General features: G+C 58.3%; 8 protein-coding genes and 1 non-coding gene across 9 annotated transcripts in view; 4 read left to right on the top strand and 5 right to left on the bottom strand.

The window, feature by feature from the left end:
- Positions 1-2,529: 2,529 nt before the first annotated feature.
- On the top strand, positions 2,530-4,365 carry PSEUBRA_003233 (Peptidase S53, propeptide; the record flags this gene model as incomplete). The annotated part of the gene is made up of 1 exon (XM_016436365.1): positions 2,530-4,365. One exon carries the CDS (start codon positions 2,530-2,532, stop codon positions 4,363-4,365), a length of 1,836 nt encoding a protein of 611 aa, XP_016292396.1.
- A 387-nt stretch (positions 4,366-4,752) lies between these two features.
- Positions 4,753-6,390, bottom strand: PSEUBRA_003232 (protein of unknown function DUF933; the record flags this gene model as incomplete). Its single annotated transcript, XM_016436344.1, has 2 exons — positions 4,753-5,298; positions 5,566-6,390. The coding sequence occupies 2 exons, from the start codon at positions 6,388-6,390 to the stop codon at positions 4,753-4,755; spliced, it is 1,371 nt and encodes a 456-aa protein (XP_016292395.1).
- Positions 6,391-6,947: 557 nt separating this feature from the next.
- Positions 6,948-7,313, top strand: PSEUBRA_003231 (uncharacterized protein; the record flags this gene model as incomplete). Its single annotated transcript, XM_016436363.1, has 1 exon — positions 6,948-7,313. The coding sequence occupies one exon, from the start codon at positions 6,948-6,950 to the stop codon at positions 7,311-7,313; it is 366 nt and encodes a 121-aa protein (XP_016292394.1).
- A 468-nt stretch (positions 7,314-7,781) lies between these two features.
- PSEUBRA_003230 (Cutinase) lies at positions 7,782-9,728 on the bottom strand (the record flags this gene model as incomplete). Its single annotated transcript, XM_016436351.1, has 1 exon — positions 7,782-9,728. The coding sequence occupies one exon, from the start codon at positions 9,726-9,728 to the stop codon at positions 7,782-7,784; it is 1,947 nt and encodes a 648-aa protein (XP_016292393.1).
- Positions 9,729-10,603: 875 nt separating this feature from the next.
- Positions 10,604-10,733, top strand: PSEUBRA_006469. The gene is made up of 2 exons: positions 10,604-10,642; positions 10,698-10,733. It is a non-coding gene; the product is annotated as a tRNA-Ile (tRNA).
- A 170-nt stretch (positions 10,734-10,903) lies between these two features.
- PSEUBRA_003229 (uncharacterized protein) lies at positions 10,904-11,638 on the bottom strand (the record flags this gene model as incomplete). The annotated part of the gene is made up of 1 exon (XM_059464999.1): positions 10,904-11,638. One exon carries the CDS (start codon positions 11,636-11,638, stop codon positions 10,904-10,906), a length of 735 nt encoding a protein of 244 aa, XP_059321374.1.
- An 850-nt stretch (positions 11,639-12,488) lies between these two features.
- On the bottom strand, positions 12,489-14,009 carry PSEUBRA_003228 (UDP-glucose/GDP-mannose dehydrogenase, dimerization; the record flags this gene model as incomplete). The annotated part of the gene is made up of 1 exon (XM_016436340.1): positions 12,489-14,009. One exon carries the CDS (start codon positions 14,007-14,009, stop codon positions 12,489-12,491), a length of 1,521 nt encoding a protein of 506 aa, XP_016292392.1.
- A 2,677-nt stretch (positions 14,010-16,686) lies between these two features.
- PSEUBRA_003227 (Fungal chitin synthase) lies at positions 16,687-19,629 on the top strand (the record flags this gene model as incomplete). Its single annotated transcript, XM_016436372.2, has 1 exon — positions 16,687-19,629. The coding sequence occupies one exon, from the start codon at positions 16,687-16,689 to the stop codon at positions 19,627-19,629; it is 2,943 nt and encodes a 980-aa protein (XP_016292391.2).
- A 317-nt stretch (positions 19,630-19,946) lies between these two features.
- Positions 19,947-21,402, bottom strand: part of PSEUBRA_003226 (uncharacterized protein) — a gene marked incomplete at both ends in the record, with an annotated part of 1,925 nt that continues 469 nt past the window's right edge. Inside the window, one exon of the mRNA XM_059464998.1 lies at positions 19,947-21,343. Within this exon, the coding sequence (XP_059321373.1) occupies positions 19,947-21,343 (1,397 nt within the window). The remainder of the gene's footprint in view (positions 21,344-21,402) is intronic.

The following is a 21,402-nucleotide window of genomic DNA, read 5'->3' as shown; positions in this document are numbered from 1 at the left end:
TACCTTTGCCAAGATGTCGTTTGTTCCCGGAGCGGGAGTCAGTTTCCGGCGCGGGAGCCAAGTAGCTGAATGAAAAGGTCGTACGACGCGCAAACGAGCCATGTGGCAAGACGATCATCCCGCGGGCAGCTCGCTTGTGAGCTGGGCGCTTCTTGCATGATTTGATCTTCGGATGCCTTTGTCGATCCCCAATTTGAGTTTCTCTCTGCTGAGCTTTGGTGGGAGTGAAGTCGCATCACGCTCATGATCGTATGTGCGGCGATCATGGTCTCGAGAGCAACGGCGGTGTTGACCACCACAATAGCTGAGACAGGAAAGGCAGTATGCGAGGCAAACGAGGCAGCCGATGACTGCAGATAGAGCGGACGTGCACATCATGAAGCAGGCGAAGTGATCATCATGAGCGACGCTGAATCACGATTCGCTGCTCATCCTCGTGGTACATCTGAGCTTTGTACGACTCCTTGCGAATGCACGCATCGTCGATTTTCGAGAAGCTTGACCAGTGAGCTCACGATGAGCACCACCGCCTGCTTCTGGGCTAGACGAAAGGAATCCTCGCGCCTTAACTTTACTTGCTCAGTCGATTGTCTTCGTCAGCTGTGTGTCTGCCTTGATCGCTGCTCTCTTCACTGGTGCCGCGTGTTGCAATTCACTTGTGCGCTGTCTCGAAGGCTCCGCTCATTGGACATAGGATCAGCTGTACGGGTGTCGTCGCTCTGTTCGTTCTGCACTTCGTCGTGCTCTTTGAGCTCGATGTGCAAAGATGATCCGATCCGATGTCAGATCGGTTCTTCTAGATATCGAGATTTTGAAAATAATCGAAGATTGCAAAGAGAGCTCTAACACTCTGAGTTTGACTAACATCTGGGCCGGCATCTGCTGGACCGCCCCCTCAATCTTGCCACCATCTGGCCGTTTGGCTACCTGCAGTCGGGATCTGGCTAGCTCGACGATCAGCACTCTCGCGTGGCAGGATCTACGCAAATGGATCTCGGAAGACTTGCATCCGTATCGTTGACGTGGTCTCACGCTCAGCCATTGATAGGACGGCATCCAACTCCGCTCAAGCACGCGACCAGCGTTATCAACCTGCGGCATGAAAACGGCAGCGCAGCAGCAGACCGTATGCAGGCGAACACTCCGCGCCGCCGGTTCGAGTCCATATGCATCTCATCATGACACATGAACGCTTCATCGCCCTGCCTGATGAATGCCATCTCCCACCCCTCTCGCCCCCCAGTGGATACTCTTGAGCAAACTCTGACCCGACTGCCGACTCCACAATGCAAAGCCTCGGCGGGGATGCGCCGGCCTAGAGGTGGGACACGGCAGAAAAGGATCGAGCATGCATGCATAAGCGAACCGCGCTAAAACGGCCTTGTTTTCTCAATCAATCGCGACTTTTCAATGACAGAGAGACACGATGCGATGGCCGACGATTGCAGCGGCACACGACCTTCCGCATTCCCCAACGGTAGCCTGTCGTCAGACTGCAACGGCAAATCGCGCCGAGACAATGCCCATCTTGACCGTTCTACAATCTCATCCAATCATCGGACTTGCTTTCGACCCCACAAACGCGCTGTTCAACGGTCAATTCGCATGCCGCCGAATCAAAGGTTGGCTTGCGACGAGCAACAATGCCAAAGATCGGATCAGTAGCGACAGCGTTGGTCGAAGCGCTCACATGACGACGACAGCCGTAGCGTTAGAGCCAGGTTCGAGCGCACGCGACTGGGTGGCTATCAGAGCACATGAGGCCCAGTCCAGAGGCCAAAGAGGTGCGCTATCTTCGCTTAGCGTCCGTTCGACCGTCCATTTTGATCGCCGTGCCGACCGTTTCGCCTTGAGCCAGACGCAGAGGCCGCGGTCCGCCCCACTTGTCGCCTAGCGCCTATTTCCCTTGTAACGACGCACAACCTCGAACCGCAGACCCTAAGCGAGATCCGGAAGCTTTGTGGAAGACCCTCGTCCGCTTCCTCTCGCTTCTCGGTCAACCCTCAGATAGGCGGCAGCACAAATCCTACTTTCAAGATGCAGCTCGCTTCGAAAAGCTTTCGCATCGCACACTGCCTGATCAGCCGCAGCGACGCAGGCTCCGACGTTCGGCGCAACCTCTTCCGCTCAACGCTATCGCAATGTATCGCAGACGCTGCGCTTTTCCTAGGCCAAGCGAGGCCGAAACCCGACGGCTGCCAAAAAGATGTGCGGCACATCGACGGCTCAAACGGCGGCAGTAGCGGCAGCATCAGCACTCCACCCTTGCCGCCGCTTCAGCCTCCTACGGCACAGTGCTGCTGCCGCCTACTGCTGCAGCGCACGCGGCGTTGCAGATCTTTTGGAACTCTCTCCCTTGATCCCTTGGACCCGTCTTTCCCCAGTCAGTAGCGAAGCCGGCGGCGAGGCTAGCCATCGCAAGCAAAAGCATATATACTTAGCCGTAACCGACGCACCACCCATCGACGCACTCCATCTCTCCTACGTTCCTCTTCTCCCCGCCTCCCCTCCTGCCACCTTCTCCTCACCATGAAGCTGGTCACTATCAAGGCGTTGGTCGCCTTGACCTCGCTCGCCCTCATGGCCGATGCGGCCGCCGTTCGTCGCTCCAACCTGGTCGTCAAGGAATCCGTCTCGGTCCCCTCGGACTGGGTCCGACGATCCGACGCTGCCGACAACGAGCCGGTCGCCCTCCGCTTCGCGCTCAAGCAGTCCGATGTCTCGGCCCTCGAGCAGCACCTTCGCAAGACCTCTGACCCGGATCACGAGCTCTACGGTCAGCACCTCAGCGCCGACCAAGTCTCCTCTTACCTTCAGCCTCACAAGCGCTCCATCGAGGAGGTCGAGCTGTGGCTGCGCGACGCTGGCATCCACATTGACGAGGCCCTCGCCGCCCGTTCTCCCTCCAAGGACACCTTCACAGTCCACATCCCCGCCTGGCAGGCCCGGGAGCTGCTCAACGCCGACCTCGGTGTCTACGAGCACAAGCGCAGCGGCACCCTCGCCGTCCGCACGCCCGAGTACAGCGTGCCCGAACACGTCTCGGAGCACCTTGACTACGTCGGTCCTCTAACGCTCTTCACCCAGCCTCGCGCGCTCAAGAGCGACATCGCCGGCACGCAGGTGCTCGTCAAGGAGCTCGCCGATGACGACGCTTCCATCGTCGGCGACGTTCACCGCATCGTCGACGGTGGTCAGCCAGCTGCGTGCAACACGTCGGCCGTCACCAACCTCTGCCTGCGCACCTTCTACAAGACGGTCAACTACGTCCCCAAGGCGGCGAGCAAGATGTCGCTCGGTGTGTCCGGCTTCTTGGGTCAGTGGGCCAACTTTGCTGACTTCTCTGGGTTCCTCAAGGAGCAGCGACCGGATGCGGGTAAGGCGGGGTACAACTTTACCGTGCAGAGCATTGCCGGTGGGTTGAATTCGCAGAGCACCCCCGGTGACGAGGCCAACCTCGACGTCCAGACTGTTGGCGGGTTCATCTACCCGGTTCCGTTCACGTTCTATACGACGGGTGGAAGCCCGCCGTACATCCCGGACACGGCGACGGTCAACAACACCAACGAACCGTACGAGGCGCAGTTGAACTATCTGCTTTCGCTCTCGAAGCTGCCTACTGTGCTGTCGACGAGCTATGGCGATGACGAGCAGACGGTTCCCAAGGCCTACGCGCAGAGGGTGTGCAACTACATCATGGCGCTCGGTGCGCGAGGTGTCTCGACGGTTTATTCCAGTGGTGACAGCGGTGTTGGTGCGACCGGAACGTGTGTCTCCAACGGCCAGTATACGAAGAATGGCACTGCGACGTTCTTGCCCGCCTTCCCGGCCAGCTGCCCCTACGCCACCACGGTGGGCGCCACGCAGAACTTCAACCCCGAGATCGCGGTGGATGGCGATTTGCCTGGGTTCTACTCTGGTGCTGGTTTCTCCTACGTCTTCCCCCGCCCCTGGTACCAGGCCACCGCGGTGAAGAACTACTTGCCGAACATCGTTACCAAGTACACGGGGTTGTACAACCCCAACGGACGTGCTTACCCCGACGTCTCCGCCCAAGGCAGTCGCTATGTTATCAAGATCGGCGGCAAGAACTACCTTATCTACGGCACCTCTGCTTCCGCCCCCACGTTCAGCTCCGTTATCGGCCTCCTGAACGATTACAGGATCAGTCAGGGCAAGAGCTCGTTGGGCTTCCTCAACCCCATCATCTATGGCAAGTGGCTCGGTACCCCCGCGTTGAACGATATCACCATTGGGTCCAGTGTTGGATGTGGAACGACGGGTTTCCCCGCAACCAAGGGCTGGGATGCTGTCACCGGATGTGGTACTCCCGACTTTTTGGAGATGCAGAAGCGTCTGCCTTGATCAGAAAGCAACAAAGTTTGACGTTGGGTTGACTTGCAATGTGTGATGTGTGGATGTGCTGAGGTGAATGAGTGGGGAAGTGTTGCGGCTCGAATGTGTGTGACAGTCGGGCACTGGTGAGGAAGTGGAAGTGTGGCGTGAGCGCTGTCGCTGCTAGAGCTCCCCCGAAGCTCGTCTTTTGGACAAGTCGTAGAGTCGGAAGTGGTGCGGCATTGGTACCTGTTCGAACCCCTCTCACGCAGGACGCAGTTCGAGCTACGATCTCCCACACAGCAGCTGCGGTCGCCGAACCTACTTTTCCACACACACACACTGGCTCGACTCATCTCAGTCTTTCTCACGCACAGGTTGGATCCGAAGCGTCAACATGTCTATTGATGGCAAGAATCAGCCGTGCTTCCAATAGCAAATGTCGCCGTCCTGCACCTTGTACTCGCGACCGATCTGCTTGTACTTGCCCGCAGCCTTGACGCCGTTCTCGTTGCCGTGCTCCTTGATGTCGTCGATGCTGAACACTTCACCGCAGACGAACTTCTTCTGGAAATCCGTGTGGATGATGCCGGCGGCTTCGGGAGCTTTGAGGCCCTTACGGAAGGTCCATGCGCGCACCTCGTCGGGGCCGGCGGTGAAGTAGCGCACCAGGTCCAACCCATCGTAGCCAGCCTTGGTGATTTTACCGAGGGCACCAGTGATGTTGTCCCCCAAAGTCGCCAGCTCCGCCGCTTCCGCCTCGGGCGATCCCAGTTGCAAGAGTCGCTCCTCCAGTGCAACCGAGAAGGGAATGAGCAAATCACCAGGGTTGTTCTCGTCAATCCACGCCTTGATCTTGGCCAACCACTTGTTCTTGCGTCGAACATAGTCTTTTTCGGAGAGGTTGACCAGGTAGATCACCGGCTTGGCCGTGAGCAGTTGGAGGTTGTTAATCACTTCGACCTGCATCCAGCAAAAAGAAACGATGATGGGTCAGCATTATGGTCTCGGTCGTATGGTACGATCTGCTGCTGCGTGCCGATGATGCTATGTCGCCAAAAATCAGTTGAAATACTACTTTTCTCATGTGGCTTGATGGGCCATCGACGAGCTGGGTTAAATTTATCGAGTGTCTCATGATGCGCACTCTTTATCATCATTTGGAAGCGCCATCCGTTTGTTCCTGTCCTCTGTGGGTCGACGACGCAGCAGCATGGGGCAAAAACTTACCTCGTTGTTGTTCCAGTCGCCCTTGCGAACATCCTTGTTGTCCTCAGCGACGTGCTTGAGGATCTTCTCGATGATGCCGACCTCCTCTTTGCGCTTCTTGTCTTCGAGGCTGACGTTTCCGGCGCTGCGAGCGTTCTTCTTGGCATTATCGAGCGCGGATTCGATCCAAGCAATGTCCTTCAACCGCAACTCGGTCGAGATGATCTCCATATCACGAATGGGGTTGACATCACCCTCGACGTGAATAACCTCGGCGTCATCGAAAGCACGCACGACCTGGAAGATGCCATCGACGCTCCTGACGTTGCTCAAGAAGGCGTTGCCCAAACCGGCACCTGTCGACGCACCGGCGGTCAAACCGGCGATATCGATGCACGTCAAAAAGGCGGGCACTTCCGACTTGGGCTTGTACTGCGCAGCCAACCAGGTGAACCTATCGTCCGGAACGGGCACCCGCGCCTCTTCGGGTTCGATCGTCGCATACGGGAAGTTGGCCGATTTACCCAGATCGCACTTGGCAACGACGTTGAAGAAAGACGACTTGCCGACGTTGGGCAGACCGACAATGCCCATCTTGAGGTTATTCGAGGGTCGACCCAAACGGATCTTTTCGACCACGACCTGCTTTTTGGGCGGCATCCTTTTCTTAGCGCTGATGAGAGGGGTGGTGGAGAAGGTGCGGCGAGCTGATGTTAGTCGAGCCGGTGTTGGCTGGAGAGCGATGCGATGGAGCTGTGTAGAGATGGACGCAGCAGCGATGCGAGTTGGGATGGGGATGCGAGTGGTGAGTGCGAGATTGGCAGTGGCCAGACGCAGATGAGCCATGTGAATGGGGAGGTGGTTGATGTCGAGAGGAAGGACGGTGCGCAGATGCAAGATTTTTCGCCGTTCTTCTTGCTGAGCTTCTTCGCTCTGCTTCTCTTTTGGCGATGTGCTTTTCGTCCGAATGGTTTTGGCGAAATGTGAGATCGGACGAATCTAGCGGTGGTGTGCGAACGAAAATTCGCGGTATTGACGTCAAACATCCGTTGGCTGCAGGATGAGGATCTCGAATAGAAACATGGATCATTCAGGAGCGCAACCATTTCAAATCTCACAGCGGAGCACCGCGTTCTCGAATTCGAATTTCAGGCCTTTGGCTTGGCTTGGATTCAGGCTGGGCAAACAACAAGGCTGGCTGACTGCACTGCAGCTGGGCTGGCTCGGGGCATCGGCGCGATTTCAAATTTAGATTTCGCTCGGCTTGAGTTCCGTTTGAGCTGCTGCGCTGCGCTGTGCTGTGCTGTGCAAGCCAACTTTCACTCTTGGCTTGGCGGACCACTTCCTTCACCGCTCACCACCATCATCTTCTCCTACGCCCCATCGCACACACACTCTTCACAATGCGATCGACACAATTCGCACTCGCGCTCGTCGCGCTCATTCTCTCGTTCGTCACTCTCGCATCAGCACAGGCCGCCGCCGGTGGTGGTGCCGGTGTCTTGACCACATACACGGGTGTTCAGATCATCTCGGGATACACACCACCGCCCTCGACACAGTTGCCAGCTCCTCAGGTCTCGCGTGGCACCATCTTGACCACCATCCCTGGCTACGGTAACGGCTCCAACGCGGCACAGAACCAGGGCTCGTCAGGCTCGTCCAGCGGTGCCATGTCGCTGCTCGACTCGAGGAGTTTCCTGTCGCGTGTCGCTGGCAGTGCCACGGTCATGGGTGTTGCTGTCGTCGCTGGCGCTATGCTTCTTTAAGTTGCGCTGACTACCTGACTACAGGGTTTCGACGCAGCGACAATACCACCAGCAACCAGCGCTTCGATCTCAATCATTCATCGCGTCGTAGTCACGGCATCGGCCTCAGCTCGTCTGACTCGCCCGACAAACGCTTACCGCTTAAGGTCACCGGCCATCGCCAGCTCGTTGTCGAACGCGAAAGAACGCACGCACGCGCACACTCGACTTCAACACGGACCATCTTGCTCTCTTCGATTCCTTCCCTTGTACATTTGCTCCACTGTTACGCAACGACGCTCATTCTGCACATTCGAACGACCTTTTGCACCTTCGATATCTGACCTTGCAATGCATTCATGCCACCACCTGGATCACAGGAGAGAACGACGATTTTGTTTGACCGCATACGGACCAGCGCATGACGGATATCGCTACAGGGAAGGACAGATGTGAGGGCAAAGAAAGGAGGAGGATACACCTGAAAGTCTAGAGGCGGTGCTCGTGCTTGTGATGATGACGACGGTGTCGACGAATGGGCGATGGAGTGTCGATGGTGGGTTTGGAGGGAGAGCGCTTTTTGAGACCAAGGCTGGGAAGGCCGCCACCCGGGAGAGGACCGAGTCCGCCGAGACCAGGTGCGCCGCCTCCGCCAAGTGCGCCGAGTCCAGGGATGCCGCCACCACCGCCAAGAGCACCGAGGCTGGGGAGGTTGCTTGCACCACTGCTGCCACCAGCGCCGCCGAGAGAACCCATGAGACCTTTGAGACCACCGAGGCCGCCTGCAGCACCGTCACCGGCGCCGCTTGCTCCAGCATCGGTACCCGCAGCGCCGTCCGCTGCAGCACCACCTCCGCCACCACCCGACGACTTGTACGCCTCGACCAAGAACTCGGCCGCAGGCTTGACGCTCGTCATCGGGTACGTCAAGTGAGCCAACCCATTCATCCCGCTGAGGCAAACCGGGTCGCCCATGGCACAAAACGTCTTGAACCTGTTCGTCGTTGGTACGGCCTGGGACTTTTCCATATCGCCAAACGTCACGGCTCCAATCACGTTGGAGACGCCACGAATGCCATGCACCACAAAGGCGCCCTTGCTGTAGCCGCCAAGGGCGAATTTCGTTGATGGACAGCGGGAGGAGAGGGAGCGCATGAAGGTTTCCGCAGCACGTGAGCCCTGGCCAGGGGAGATCATGTATTCCGCATCCGAGGAGTATTGCGTGTCGTAACACTGCGTGGCGGGGATTTGACTCTTTAGGGCGGAGCAGAGGGGTCGACCGACAATGCCGAGAGTGTTTTGGATCTCGGTGGTTCCCCGTGCCCAGATGAGTTGCAGGGAAGGACACTCGCTGTTTGAGGAGTCGGAGGAACCGAGAAGATTGCCAAGCATCGATCCGCCAGACGAGTCGGGGCTGGAAGTCGACCCCATCCCGCCCTGCATCATCTTCATCATCCCCCCAATGGGACTCGTCATCCCGCCTTGCCCCCCATCCGACCCACCATTGCTCAACAGCCCACCCATGCTCGGCATGCCCTTCATCAACGGCGATCGCTTGCCTAGGTGCTTCGAAGCGGCGTGCTCGTTCGAAGAGGGAGCAACCTTTTGCATGCTCAGCGCTTCGAGTGCGACAGATTCTTGGGCGGGAGTGAGTCCTGGGATACGTGGCAGCTGGCTCGGACCGGCGCCGTAAGTGGACCGCTTGCGATGGCTTCGCCGAGCAGCCGAGGATGAGAGGGTGGAAGAAGAGGTGAAGGAAGCAGAGGTGTTGTTCTTGTCGCATGGCTCATTGCTGGAAGTCGAAGAGGATGAGTGTCTGCTGGTGTCGGTGTCGGAGGAAGTTTGACCGCTGGTGACGGCGCGGTGTCGAGTGTCAGCACCCGAAGACGTGGTAGCACCGCTGCCACTCGTGTCGCTAGAAGTGCTGCTCGTGACGTCAGTCGTGCCGCGCGTGTTGCCAGTCGTAGAGGCAGCGCCGACACCACCAGACGCACCACCGCTAGACTCTTGGACAGCAGCGACGGCGCCACTAGTATCGTGAGAGGTCATAGCAGCAGCGCTGCCACTCGAGGCGTCGTCGTCCAGCCCGTCGGGGCCACCACCGCTGATGCTCGTCCCAGGAAGAGCGAGACCGGGCTGCGCAGCAACAAGAAGACCTGCTCCATTGGCGCCGCTCACACCCGTCACACCGCCCAGACCGGGAACGAGAACGCCCAGTCCAGCAGCACCTGCGCCGTCGCCGATGCTACCACTGAGACCACCAAGCACCCCACCGTGCAGACCACCAGCGCCGCCCAGCAGCGACGACATGAACTCCTTCTTGGCCGCAATCAAGCCACCCGCGTTGTCGAGAGCACCGAATGTCGGGCTCGCATTGACGTGCGCCAACAGAGCAGAAAGGACGACCAGCGTCCACGATGCTGTGACGACCCGCATCTTGGAGTCGAAAGGATACAGAGGAGGATGTAGAGAAAGGGGGCGTACAGCAGACCAGCTGCTTGATGATGAGAAAAACACTAGGGAAGGAAGTACGAACCAGGGATTGATGGACGAGGGTGCTTAGAGGGGGGATCCGACAATCCGGACGCTTATATCTGCGCATAAGCTCGGAAGAGGTTCGATCGCGGGCGCTCTGACGAAAGTTCATCTTGCGCTGGGACACAGCGATCGCCCTTCGGCATAGGACGTGGGCAGCCGCTGCCGTTTCTAGCAAAGCGATACGATCAGCCCAATCCGGACCATCTGTGTCGCCGGATGGCCCGGGAAAAGTCGCCGAACCCGTACACACGAACACGTTCGCAGCGTACCTGAACAACATTCATCTCCAGCCGGTCCCAAGCCAATGGTCTGCCATATAGTCGCCGGTCGAACGAATGGACCCACACCTGCCGGTCGGCGCACAATCCGGTGCCTGACAACCAAAGAATATCTCCCGCACAACCACAGAAGAATGGGCTCAATTGTGCGGGAAAGCCCTCCCTTCCGCCGGCATGAATCGTCGACAGTCGAAAAGAAAAGGCTTCATCTGCAATGCCGAGCGTCGACATTGATCGCCGGCGTGTTCATTTGCACGGTTCCTTTTCCGCCGCTCAATGCAACCCCCCACTTGGGCCTTTCTTTGAATACGCCCGCCAACGCACAGCCACTCGACCTAATGTCACACCGAAATGCGCCCGCTGCACTGGTCAGCTCGACGTCCGAGAACCGGATCAGGTCGCACAAACGACAGTGCACTGTTGCAATCGAACCCGAACTCAGCAGCTTACGTGCACTGTATAGAATCGCAAGTGTGTCCCCGGCGGCCAACAACCGCTTCGTTAGCGTAGTTGGATTATCGCATCCGTCTAATACAGGATGCCTGAGAGAAAAATTTCAGAAAACCCCATCCCCTAACTTATTAAGCCTAACGGAAGGTCACTGGTTCGAGCCCAGTACGGAGCATATTTTTTTGGCGTCCTTTTTTATTGGTATTGAATTCTATATCTCGCGCTCAACGTTTTTTGCTCACGATCACGCCGTCAATAGCCTCGCGGACTAAACACAGAAGACGCATCTGTGCACACATCTAAGCTGATCTAGCAATGCGATTGAAGGTAAAGCGATGATTGCGATCATGGATCGCGAGGAGGCCCGTCAAGTGAAGGCACTCTGAATCGAAACACTCCGCTACCGGTACTCGTCCTTCCCACCGCCTCCTTCTCCCTCTCTCCCACCGCCTCTCCCTTCGCCACCTCCTTCTTCTCAGCCGGGAACTCCCTTGCTGCGGGAACACCCCCGATGGTCTGCCCCTTCTCCCCCACCACCTCCTCTACAGGCCGCCCAAACCACCCCTCGCCACTTCCCCACGTCGCAGCCACATACATGCTCACGCCCGTCAGAAAACTCAGCACGACAAGAATCGAAAGTGGAATCAGCAGAATCTGACGGATGTGCTCCCAGGAAGAGCCGGGGATGGGGTTGCTGATGACGGTCTTGCCGCCTGCGTTCGACGCGTGGTGCGGGGTGGAGGTGGGGGCGAGGGGTGGGGTTGACATGTGCACGTTCGTGTGCGACGCGCCAGAGTGGATGTTTGCCAAATGAGGGGCGCTGGTGTGTACTAAGGCGGAAGAGGATTGCGGATGACCCTGGGTGTGTGAGGCGGTGGGCGAGACGTACACCTTGCTCGTCGGAGGCGGGTGCGAAGAGGTTGCTGCGTGGCGACTGTGCGACGATGCGCGGGCGGTACGGTGCGCCGTGGTGGTAGCGGCAGGGCTGACGCTCGAGATGGGAGCAGCTTCGACCATGAGCATCGCCATCAGCGCTAGCAGGGTCGCTCGTCGAAACGTCGATTGCTTCATGCTGAACATTCTGTGCTCTTGAGCCCCAGCTATGCGTGCGACTGTGCGTGTTGTAAGAAGCTGTATAAATCGTCAGATGCGATCGAAGAGGGTAGACGATGATGATCGAGAAGATGCGGGTAAAGCTCCTTCTAGGAGTCGAAGATGGACTGGGACCGGCAGGACGAGCAGATGATGGTCTAGAGGCAACAACGATCACGCGCGGTGAGATGATCAACAGTCACGCCTCAGCAGGCTGACCAGCGAGAGCGGGGCATGCCTCTGAACCACGTGAGCCTTCGACCCTCCCAGAGCGGTCAGCGCACACTTTCGTCGATCTTCGTTCACCGCTCTGAGACCCACGCGTCGACGCACGAGCATCCCAACACGCGCCATGATGACCAGCTTCCCACGCCTCAACCGCAATTCGCCTGATTTCATGCGCCCGCATTTCGCACAGATGTCAGACACTGCCCCACGTGGCTAATTTTTTTAAAACAAGTTTTTATTCTCAACCAAATTTGACCCGTCATGGAACGCCGTTTGCAACTCCGCTTGGTTGAGCGAACACACACACAAGGCGAACCGGTGAGACGCAGTCGATGCCCATGCTCCGCACTTAGCGTGCCTCACCAGACTGCCGGTACCCGAGGTGACCGAGACAGAATTGAGGCTGTCGAATAGCGAAGTGATCGTACTCGGAACGGTAGCAATGCATCTTGGGGCTCTGCGTCTTCCGATCCGATTCTGCACGTCAAACGATGAATCAAGCCAGGATCTATGGTTGCGCATTCGCAAATTCTATTGTACACGGTGAGAAGCGGGTGACTGAAAACGGTATCTACAGGATGAATGACTATGTACAAGGTTCGGGCAACGTTCATTTGGTGAACCAAACGACTTTTTCGTTGGGCAGCTTGGAGAGCACCTCCATCTCGGCGGCTACCGGCTTCTGCGCAACCACTACCGCGTCGAACAACTTCTCGAACTTGGCCGCATCCTGGAAAGTTGCCGAGGGAACCTTGGCCCACTTGTCGGAAGTAACGTAGTTGTCGACGTAGCTCACCTCGACGTCGAGTTCGGTGAGCTTGTCGGCGAGGGTGACTGTGGGTGCGTAAGCCAGGGAGGCTTCGCCGCGCTTGAAGCCCATGCCTACGATTGCGACGCGTGACTTTCCAGTGTGGGTCTTGTTCTGACTAGCAAGCTTGGCGACCTCGACAGCTTTGTGTGCGGGACGTTGCTGATTTGCCATCGCGGCCGAGCGGAGGAGAGGCAGATCGCAATTGGCAAACAGATAGAAAGGGTTGACGGGGATGCAGTGACCACCCGCACCCAGGGATGGCGCATAGGGCATGAAACCAAATGGCTTGGTTCCCGATGCCATGACCACCTCGTGCACGTCCACTCCGTGACTCGCACATGCATCCGCAATCTCGTTGACGTACGCAATGTTGATCAACCTCTGGCAGTTTTCGTAGAGCTTGGTGAACTCGGCCACCTCCGGCTTGCTGACAGGGACAACAGTGGTGAAGACGCGCGAGTAGAGCTCGGTGATGCGCTCGAGCGAAGCGGCGTCGAGACCCGAGACGACCTTGGGGATGTCTTCGAAGGCAGGGAAGGTGCGACCGGGGTCAACGCGTTCCGGGCTGAATCCGACGTGGACGCCCTTTGCGAGCAGGGGAGAGAAGAGCTCGCGCGTCATACCAACAGTGACACTCGACTCGACAACGACGGTGGACCCTGGCTGAGCGATGCGTGAGACCATAGCGAAAGCCGACTTGATGTGCGTCGTATCCACCTGGCTGAGATCGGACGTGAGCAGCGTCGGGACGGAGACAAGGCAGAGATCGAACGATGCAGTGCGCTCATCCGCCGAGAGATCCGAGATGAAGCTCACGTTGGGGTTGGAGCAGTGCAGCTGACGAAGGTGCTGGCAGCGGTTCTCGGAGACGTCAAAGGCGATCACCTCGTATGCCGAAGAGAAACGCTCCATGAGATGGGCACCGACAAAGCCGACGCCGACGACGAGGACGCGACCGTGCGTGGTGGGGCGGGCGATCTTGAGCGCCGCATCGAGGGCAGTGGCTGTGGGGAAGAAGGTGACCTTGGTGGGGGAGGGAGTGGGGAGGGGAGAGATGCTGTCTTGGGAGGCGGTGAGGGATGGGCAGCGCTCCATGGGGCTGAAGGCAAAGTTGTCCAGGTCTGCATCGTCGGCGTCTTCCTCATCTGAGGACAATGACGACGAGTCGGTGGTCTGCGAAGGGGTGGTGTTGGGGGCGCTGCTGACGACAGGTGCGAGAAGGCGAGCCACGTCTAGAACCTGCTGCTTGGTTGTCTGCTCGACGACGATGTCGCCCGAGTTGAGCTCAGGGAGCGAGGTGTTTTGGATGACCGCGGCCATTGTGGGACGAGAAGATAGGAGATGGGGGAGGAAGTGCTTGGCGCTAGGAGGAGAGATGGCGGTCTTGGGGAGTGGACTGATGAGGAGACGGACGGATCATGGCAACCATGTCTTCCCCTCTTTATATGTTCGGATCATCTGGTCGAGTGGCTTCAAATGCCGTCTGTACGAACGGCTGTATGCTGCTGTCTCACGAACAACGTCTCGCATAGCGATCTGTTAACAGTCCCTCGGACGATCCAACAAGCTCGGCAGAGCTTGTCTAGTCCTCGCTAGAAGTCGCACTGCAGCTCGCTAGAAGTCCCAACGTCAGTACCGCCGGAAACGTCGGGCCACTCACCGCGAGGGGCGCCGAGGAGCTTAGTGACCTCACTAGTCTCGACGCTGACCGGTACTCGACGAGAGAGACCGTTCGCCCCATGGCTGCAGTTCCAAAGTGAAACTAACACAGATCGTTCGCCTTGCCAGCTGCGCATATCGTTCGAGCCCAGCGAAACAGATGAGCGTCGTGGGAACCAGAGACCGCTTTTGGAAAGAGAGTTCCAGGCGCGCGGTGCCAATCGAGGCCATGAGGCAGGAGTCAGAGTGAGACAGCGTACTCGAAGTGAGGCGATCAGCACTATAGCTCAGAGCGAATGGCGCTCGAAGCGGTGATGACCGAGTCGCTCAAGCTGCGACTCAGCAGGTCTTGGGCCTGGCGATGGAGCCACGTGCTGATCCTGTCGATCCTCGACGATCCATAGACCGGGAACAGAAGCCCTCCGAAAGTAGGCTCAAGATGGTTGGTTCGCTACATGAGCTTGTTTCGCACCTGATGTTGGGTGCTGACTGCACCGCCTGCCCATGCGTGAGACCGGATTTGAGTCTAGCTAGACGGCAATTGATCGCGATGTCGGCACTAAGGAGACCGACTTTTGCTCTACACGCTTCAGAGTCGAATGCATCTTTGAGATCAGACCGAAACCGTCTCAGCTGAACATTCAAGCGAACATGACGCTAATCAAGTCGCACAAGTTGCTTCGCACGCTGAACGAATCTTCGGAAAGGATTCTGCCGTTCACGGGCGACGAGCACAGTCGGAGGCACAGGACTGGACTGATAAACAGGTGTAGAGGCGAGACTCATGGCTCGAAACGAAAGCATGCGCGCCAAGAAGATTGACAGTCTTCCACGTGGGCGATCGACGAGCGCATGGCAGCACGAGAGCTTAGCGCAAATGCGTGAACAATTCGAGCTAGGAACGTATGAAGACAATGGTGAGGGTGCATGCCAAGCAAATGGAGAGCCATTGTTCTTCGGTGTGCTAGATATCAATTCCCCGCAACAAGTTCGTCGAAGCTTCGTCATAGCAGGATGGAGGAGTTTCAAATTCGAGCGACCAGGCAAGCTCTAAATGTCTTGCGCGCGAAGGGCGGAACGAGGTAAGGCGAATGAAGGCGTGTAATTCTGCGCCAAGGGAGGGGTTCTGCACCGCTCCTACCTTTCTGTACCGGTGAAAGGAGGACAGTGCCAATGATGGATTTGGATCTCCACTCATCGCTCGCCGTCGACCGCCAACGTCAAGCGACGCGCGGAATTCCTCTCGAGCAATGCCCGCAGCGGCGACTGAAATGGGGGATGAACGCTTTCCTCTGGGCGAAATGGGCGAAATTCGCCGAATGACCCAATTTGGTTTCGAATTTGGCATTGTTCGACGTGCGGAATTGCTCCCTTGGCGGAATTGATTCGATGCAGCCTTGCATAAGCGAGCTGCCACGCGATGGTGCTTCTTTGGTGTTCGCCTCGCCTCAGCGCTCATTGTTCGCCTGATCCTGCAAGCAGAATGCCTCGATGCGGCGCCTGAATGATGCATCGTACCGAAGACCAGGGTCCTCCTCGCTTCCTGCGTGACTGGTCGATGACAGCTCGCCTACTAGGCGCCTCCCAATTGAACCGCTGTGCGTAAGCTCTTCAGCAATGCGGAGACCCGATCCAATCCGTAGGCCGTTGGCGGCGAATGACTCTAGCAGGCGCTGCTTTCGTCGTCCCTACTCTCGCTCCGAAGCCTGCTTCAGCCACCAACTCTAATCAGATTCGTTCGCTCTATGCTCAAGAGACGACACACACGCTCTTTGCGTCCTGTCAAGTTTGTCGCCGTACTAGCAGCTGGGCGCTATTTTGGGAGCGGGCCAATCCGTGCCACATTCTTCCCACGCCATGTCCCTTCTGTTCGCGTATAGCACCCTCCCAGCTAGACCCTGTAGCCTGAGCACCATTGACTGCCTCTCAACAGTCCATGAAACAAGCGGCTGAGACTTACACTTGATCCTAGCAGCATGATCTATCGTGCGATTGATCTAGGCTAGACCATCAGCGCCACTTCGCTCACCAGACTTGTTTCTCCGCTTTCGATGTCAACGTGTTGCTCGTGTCTTGATCGATTCTCAAAACGCGTGTGAAGTCTTGGCCGCCAAAACTTATGCCCCTGTCTTCCGATCGCAGTCCGCGATCTGCTTTCTTCGAGCCTTCTTTCCTCCCTTCCTTCCGCGTTCCCACCACAGCTCGAAGCCATTCTCAACGTCTCGAGATCACCATGCTCCTGCTTCCTTCTTGATCACCACCAACCCGCTTGCTCACAAAAATCCCGACCGGGACCTCGCATCGAGCCGCCGCATCATCCGCTTCATAGGCAGCAAAGATGACGGAGGAGCAAGACACAAATGGGCCAAGCTCGTCGCAGCTCCAGCCCACACCCTCAAGCTCTCGCACACCTCTACCAAGGCCACCACCTATCGCATTTGCACCTCCTCCAAGAAGGCTTCGACGACCTCAAGCAGCGGCGAGCATCAGCTTCAGTGCATCGCCTCTTTCTCGACCGGCGCTCCGCGCTTCCGACTCGTCATCCAGCCGTCGCAGCTCGAGCGCTTCCTCGGCCTCCTCGAGCGGCGAAGAGGACGATGTGTTTGACGACCGTCATGTGGTTCCCGTCTCGTACCCGCGGCGCTACTCGACCCACTATGGACTTGGTTCGACGGGTACGCAGCCCTCGACACCGACCACGCCCAGGACACCCTTGACGCCGTTCACACCTGGCTTTCGTCGATCGGGCTCGTTTGCGGACGTCAAGGGCAAGACGAGAGCGCTCAATCAGGAGCAGACGCAGCAAAGTCAGGCTGGGGCTCAGCAAACCGAGCAAGAAGCGGCTTCGACAACCGACGACCGGATCGATTCTCCTGACTCTTCGAGCGGTGAGGAAGGCGATGTGTTCGATGACAGGCACGTTCTTCCCGTCTCGTACTCTCGGCGATACTCGACGCAGCCTCCCACGCCGACAACACCCATGACGCCCATAACGCCCATGAGCCCTGGCTTCCGTCTGTTTGGCTCTAACGGCAGCGGAAAAGGCAAGGCGAGAGCGGAGAGTCAGGCCGTGGTCGATCAGCAGCAGACGGAGAAAGGTCAGGCTATGGTCGTCGAGCAGACATTGCAAGTCCAGTCCATGGTCGAGCAGGAGCCGATCCAAGAAAGCGCCCCGCAGGTCGAGGATTCGCAGAGCATCAAGACAGCCGCACCGTCAGACTCGGAGAAGAACGAACTCAGTCGAACTTCGTCCATCGCATCGAGCATCCAGTCGATCTCGGCGAGCGTGGCGGACTATGTCCGATCGAGTCTCAGCAGCGTTGCCTCCTCGCGATCGAGCGACGGCTCGACTTCCACAGACCAGCAACAGGGCCCCTATACACAGTCCACCTACACACGGGTACGATTGCGCCGACAGGAAGCATCAGCGCCAACCCAGGTCGTGGAGGCAGATCCATTCGCCGATCCATTAAACGCACCAGAGCCAGCGACTGTACCCTCCAGCTCTCCGGACAAAATCAAGCCCATCAACGACGCCGACAAGGGCGATGTCGAAAAGGACCACCTTCGCACCGACAAGCCCGCATTCGATGGCTCGCTCTTCCCCGACTATGCGCCGCTGGTCCAGTCGCGCGTCACCGTCGGTCGATGGGGCCTCATCCTCGCGATCGGCTCGTTCAATCTGGCCCTTGTGATTCTCTTCCTCTTCCTCGCCCCTACAGGCGCCTCTCTGGTGGTCATGGTGGCGCTCAAGGCGCGCGACATCCTCTCTGTCCTCTGGCAGACGCTGCTCTTCCTCCTCGCCCTCGTCAGCCAACCTTTTCTCACCAAGAAACCCATGGTCGTCCATCCACCGCGCAAGATCGTCTCCCTCGTCCCCGTATACAAAGAATCCACCCAGGACGTGCTCGACACGGTCGACTCGATCATCAACGACAACCCCGTCCGGACGCAGGACTTCAACATCATCGCCATCCTCGCTGACGGGTTTGATGTCGAAGACGACGTCATTGTCACCGACACCATTGCGCGCGTTGACGACTTTCCCTACTTTTCATGGAAGATCCGCGAATCCGCTTTCCGGTTGCACTTCGGTTACCGTCGAGGGTGTCCGATCATGATCGTTCGCAAGGTCAAGAATGCCGGCAAGAAGGACTCGCTCATCTTCGCCTTCGATCTGTTTAACAGCGATAACGAGGCGACAGGGCATTGCAATAGCGAGGCGAGGGAGATGGTGCTAGAGCACATTCGGAGATTGTACGACCAACCCGAGTTGGAGTGGTTTCACTTTGTGTTCTGTACGGATGCGGATACGAAGATCCTGGCGGGGTCGGTGAACGTGTTGGCGGATCGATTGATGGATGAGGGACCGGAGACCGTGGGTGCGTGTGGGATTGTCGAGGCTGACTTCGAAAAGCCTGGACGATCACTGCGGACGTGCGGGCTGTGGTACTTCTGGGACCACTTCCAGGGCTTTCAGTATACCTACGGACAATGGATTCGTCGGCGAAGCGAGTCTTCCTGGGGTCGAGTCACCTGCATGCCTGGTGCGATCACCATGCTTCGCACCGGCACGATCCTAGGTCAAGCCAGCGCCGAGTATCGCAAGCACGTCCAGAACGGCAATCTGGTCAAGCGTCAAGTGCAATACCAGGGTACCGATCGTCGTCTCTGCTGGTCCATCATTTCGCGCTCCAAGTCCGTTCGCACCGTCCTCGAGACCCGAGCTGCGTGCTTCACCATCCCGCCCCAATCGCTCAGCCACTACCTCTCCCAACGTCGTCGATGGGGATCCAACGCCTACTTTAACGCCTTTATCACCCTTACCGGTCCCAATCAGCACCTCGTCACTCGAGCTTGGATGACTCTCGAACTCGCCCGCTCCTCCCTCGTCTTCTTTCGCATGTACAACTTTGGCCACTTCGTCTACAACCTCGTGACGAAATTCAGCCTCATCGGCGTTGCACCGTTGCTGGCCATCACGTTGTTGCCGCAGATCTGGTTTTTCTTCTGCGTCGTTCTGCCGACCAAGCGATACCGGGGGTTGTGGCACCACCTACTCTACGGTGCGGTTCTCAATCGGGCCTGCAGCGTGGTGCTGACGCCGACGGTGTACGCCAACGTCTTGTTGGGATTCGGCGATTTCAGATGGGGGAAAAGTCATACGGGTGCAAACGCCGCAACCCAGCAGCCGGCGGGAGACGACAAGGCAGTCGACGCAATGGAGAAGGGAGAAAGCAGACCAGAGACTCCGCCAAAGGAATACTCCGAAGTGTGTTAGCCTTTCACCGTTCGAATACAAACATAGAGCGCTGGGTCGCATCGCAAAACCATCACAGTCGAACCACGCCTGTCACTGACATCCACACGCAAATCAAGAGAAGTGAAAACAGAGCTAGATTGAAGCAAATCGAAAGTACAAGAGAGACAGAACCGATAGTCGATCGGAACGTGAGCGGTCCTTGAAGCTAGAAAGATCGACGAAGGGGAAGAAGGTCGAAGTGAAAACGTTTTCGGTCGGACAGTCGAAATAGCGAGCGTTGACGGTGGCGGCGAGACAGACGGGTCCAAGAGGCGAAGCTGGGTCTTGACCATCGCTTACAAGCGCAAGAGTCTGGTGATAGGGCGCAGGATGGGAAGAGCCGGGGCAGGCGCAGGAGCAGGCGCGGGAGCTGGAGCCGGTGCTGGAGCGGGAGCAGGCGCGATAGGGTCGCTGATGATGGGAATCAGAGGCGCAGGAGCAGGCGCAGGGGCGGGTGCTGGAGCGGGTGCCGGTGCCGGTGCGGGCGCAGGCGCAGGCGCGATAGGGTCGCTGATGATAGGGATCAAAGGAGCGGGCGCCGGTGCAGGTGCCGGTGCTGGTGCCGGAGCAGGCGCGATAGGATCGCTGATGATGGGAATCAGAGGCGCAGGAGCGGGAGCGGGAGCAGGAGCCGGTGCAGGGGCCGGAGCAGGGTCGTTGATGATAGGAGAGATGGGGATGAGAGGGGGCTGCGAAGGGTCGCTGATGATTGGGGCGATGGGCTGAAGCGGGGCAGGCGCGGGGTCGCTGATGATAGGATCGAGAGGTGCAGTAATGGGAGGCGCAGGATCGCTGATGATAGGGGGAAGGGGGGCGAGAGGCGGATCGCTGATGATGGGAGCGATAGGAGCGAGAGGATCGGTCACGATTGGCGCCGGATCAGCAACGATGGGCGCGACTGGCGCGACAGGATCGATAGGAAGAGTGGGCGCAGGGTCGTTGATGATGGGAGCGATGGGAATGAGAGGAGGCTGCGAAGGGTCGCTGATGATGGGAGCGATGGGCTGGAGAGGGGCGGGCGCGGGGTCGCTGATGATGGGATCGAGCGGGCCGGTCAGAGGGGGCGCCGGGTCACTGATGATGGGCGGGAGAGGAGCGAGGGGCGGGTCGCCGATGATAGGAGCGACTGGCTCAAGAGGATCGGTGACGATAGGAGCGACTGGCGCAAGAGGATCGGTGACGATAGGAGCGACTGGCGCAAGAGGATCGGTGACGATAGGGGTGAGAGGATCAGTGGGCAGAGTGGGCGCGGGGTCGGTGATGATAGGGATGATTGGAGGGAGAGGATCGGTCGGTACGGTGGGAACGTCGGGTACGGTGGGTACGGTAGGCACGCCAGGCACCGTGGGAACATCGGGAACCGTGGGCACTGTCGGTACGCCAGGCACCGTAGGAACATCGGGAACCGTGGGCACGGTCGGTACGCCAGGCACCGTGGGAACATCGGGAACCGTGGGCACTGTCGGTACGCCAGGCACCGTAGGAACATCGGGAACCGTGGGCACGGTCGGTACGCCAGGCACGGTGGGAACGTCAGGCACAGTCGGCACCGTAGGAACGCCAGGAACGGTGGGAAGGTCGGGTACTGTAGGCACAGTAGGTACGCCAGGAACGGTAGGAACGTCGGGCACCGTTGGAACGTCAGGGACCGTAGGCACAGTAGGTACGCCAGGCACCGTTGGAACGTCGGGGACTGTGGGCACGGTAGGTACGCCAGGTACAGTAGGCACGCCGGGTACAGTGGGAATGTCG

This window comes from Kalmanozyma brasiliensis (assembly GCF_000497045.1).
Source record: "Kalmanozyma brasiliensis GHG001 unplaced genomic scaffold PSEUBRA_SCAF20, whole genome shotgun sequence".
Lineage (NCBI taxonomy): Eukaryota > Fungi > Basidiomycota > Ustilaginomycetes > Ustilaginales > Kalmanozyma > Kalmanozyma brasiliensis.
The sequence above is the reverse complement of the archived record's forward strand: the minus strand, read 5'-3'. Positions and strand labels throughout refer to the sequence as shown.